The sequence below is a fragment of the Cygnus atratus genome, chromosome 4 (genome assembly GCF_013377495.2).
Source record: "Cygnus atratus isolate AKBS03 ecotype Queensland, Australia chromosome 4, CAtr_DNAZoo_HiC_assembly, whole genome shotgun sequence".
NCBI lineage: Eukaryota > Metazoa > Chordata > Aves > Anseriformes > Anatidae > Cygnus > Cygnus atratus.
This window is the reverse complement of record NC_066365.1, coordinates 15,810,539-15,813,319: the sequence shown is the minus strand read 5'-3', so window position 1 is coordinate 15,813,319 and position 2,781 is coordinate 15,810,539. Positions and strand designations below refer to the sequence as shown.

General features: G+C 54.2%; 1 protein-coding gene across 1 annotated transcript; it reads right to left on the bottom strand.

The window, feature by feature from the left end:
* Nucleotides 1-667: 667 nt before the first annotated feature.
* On the bottom strand, nt 668-2,334 carry STBD1 (starch binding domain 1). The gene is made up of 2 exons (XM_035538444.2): nt 2,047-2,334; nt 668-1,926 (listed from the first exon to the last, which is right to left on the bottom strand). Exons 1-2 carry the CDS (start codon nt 2,294-2,296, stop codon nt 1,130-1,132), a joined length of 1,047 nt encoding a protein of 348 aa, XP_035394337.1. The 5' UTR covers nt 2,297-2,334; the 3' UTR covers nt 668-1,129.
* Between the last annotated feature and the right edge of the window lie 447 nt (nt 2,335-2,781).

Here is a 2,781-nt window from a genome sequence, read left to right as displayed (position 1 = left end):
TTTGCAAATATGTTCCTTGCTATAGGAAGAAGAGCTTGCTGGACGTGGCATATCATGTATTTGGAACCAAAAATATGAGAGGCAGACAAATAGAACAGCTCTCTGCTTCTGTTTTATAAAAATAACAACTGATTGATGCTGGAAGCATTGTGTATGATCTGGCTTACTTGGAAGGCAAGTTCGCAAGAACAAATTCACATGGAAGAGACTGGTCTTGAAACAAGCTCAAGATAAGTACTTTGTAACAGTACTGTAGTGTTTTCACAGGCAGAATATGCCACATATTTCAGGGAGAATCCTGTCCTCTGACTATCACAGCAGCCTAGTTTTGGTGGTGGTGGTTTTTTGTTTGTTTGTTTGTTTAAAAAAAAAAAAAAGCCTACTCCTTCCCTGAAAAGTAATTTATTAAGCCCAGACAGTTGTTTCTGACCTTTGCTCTCCTCTCAGGGGGATGATTTGACTAAAAAAGGATGCATTTGCCAAGCCTTTGCTTGAGCTGAGGTCCTTCCTAGAGAGCAGCGAGCAGAAAAATGAAGTATTTAGCAGTTAGACCTTTGTTATTCCAAAGAGTGCCTGTTACTTTTCAGGAACCCTTTAGCACTAAGATTGCTGGTCAAGAAACCCAACTCTATCCAAGTTAATTAAGAGACAGTTCACAGGTTATGTTATAAAGGACTGTCAGTCTGAAAGTTTTTATTGCTTACTTAATACATTACATAAGTTAAAACACTTAAGTTCCTATTGCAGTGTAGGTAACCACACTTCCTAGAATGCTTTTAAAGCCCTAAGCCGTCAGCACAAAGATACATCCCATAGCCCCGCTCACAGCAGCACAAACTCAAGTCCAGGGTCCAGATTTATCCAGACAGGCAGCTGCTTGGAATGCTGCTCATGCCTTCAGATCCTACCTTGCACATCTTCAGACCATGAGGTTGATTCTTCAGGATGCCAGATGATCTCCTAAAGGGGAGGACCGAGATCTGCTGCTCACACAGTTTAACCAGGTTTGATATGGGACTTACAGAGCTGTGCAGCTGAGAAGGTCTCCTACTGAAGAGAGAGAAGTTACAGGGGCTCTGTGCTTAATCTAAGCAGGTTTGCCATCAGATAAGCAGCTTCCAAAATCCAGTCAGTGGTGTCCCCACCACTGGTGAGCGATTCGATCTTCGTGTTCGGTCACTAGGGTCCTGTTACCGCATTCTTCCCAACGTGTGACCTTCCCATTCTCAACCAAGATAAATTTCCACTCTACTTTGGTGTCTACTGGCAAGCTAACGGATTCAGACCAGAAGCCATCCTTGTCGTACTTGAGGGGAACGTAGCTGTGCCACTGGCCAAGACACTCGTGGTCACCGGTAACGCCAATCAGTTGAGCGTCAGAGTGCGTGATATAGTGCACGCGGAAAGTCACGTGGATATTCTGAAACATCGGGGGCACCGCTGCAACTCGCTTTGCTTTCAGGTCCCCATCAGGGCAGTCTCCTTGTTCCCATTCCTTGCTGTCCGAGTCTTCCACGCTGCCATTCTTGCCGGCCTCCCCCCAGTCCAGGTGCTCAGACACCACTTCCCACTCTTCCTGGTCCAGGTCCCGAACCTGGGCTGGCTCACCCAGCTGCTCCTCGCTTCCGTCCTTACAAACACCGCCAGAGCTCCTCATGCACCATCCATCGCTCGCCTGTCCCACCTGGGGTCTCGGTTGCCCGACCTGGCCATCACGCACATCGGCTGGACGCTCCCCGGCGTGGGGCTCAGAGGCAGCGGCACACGGCTTCGGCAGCAGCTGCTCCCTCTCCGGAGCTCCGCAGGCCGCTCTGCTGCTCTCAGCGTGGTTATGCTGCGGTGCATCCTCCTCTGCTTCTCGACGGCTCGACAGAGCAGCAGCCTTGGCCTGCTGCAGCACTTGCTCGCCGCTCGCCAGAAGATCCTCTAAGCACAACAATTAAAAAAAAATAAATAGTTAAGGTCAGCAGCAAGCCCAAACGCCCGCAGGTCGGGCAGGGCGAATCCCCCCCCCCCCAGCAGCAGCAGCAGCCCCCCGCTCGCTACCTGTGCCCTCCGCTTCGCCCCTCGCCCGCGGGGCCTCCCCGGCCGCCTCCCCGCCGCTCTCCTCGCCTCGCCCGTCGCCGCTGCCGTACCAGAGCCAGGCGACGAGGGCGGCCAGCAGCCCCACCACCAGCGCCGGCCACAGCCCCGCTCCCAGCCAGCCCCAGCCGCGGCTCTCGGCGGGCAGAGCGGCGGGCAGGCGCGGGGGGCCGGGCGGCTGCCGGAGCACCGGGGGGCCGCGGTCGCGGGCCATGGCCGGGCGCTGGCACCGGGGGCTGACACCGGGGGCTGCCCCCGGCCCGCCCCCGCCGCCCCGCTTTAAGCCGGGTGCCGGAGCCAGCCCCGGGAGGGAGCCGCCCCCGGGGCGGGCCGCAGCTCCCCTGGGTGCTGGCAGGAGGGAGGAGGCAGGCAGCAAGTACTCGGAATGAGGTGGGTGAGGAAAAAGTTGCGAGGCTTGCTGCCTCTCCGCTCCCTTTTCTGTCATCTCCCCCTTTTCTCTGCTTCTCCGCGTTTAAATCTGCACGAGGTAGCCGTGCTGCAAGTGTTTTGCGTCACAGGTAACTGAAGAATTGAGCAGAGCTCACACACAAAAGTTGGGGAGCGAATGCTTGGTTTGCTTTCCTCTTTTTAAATAAAAAGCGTTCATGATCAGTGAACTTGTACCTGTAGTAACCGCAGAAGTTTACGTAGTTTAATTTGAGCAGTGCAGGTGGTGAAAAAAAGCCATGCTTTCTCTGC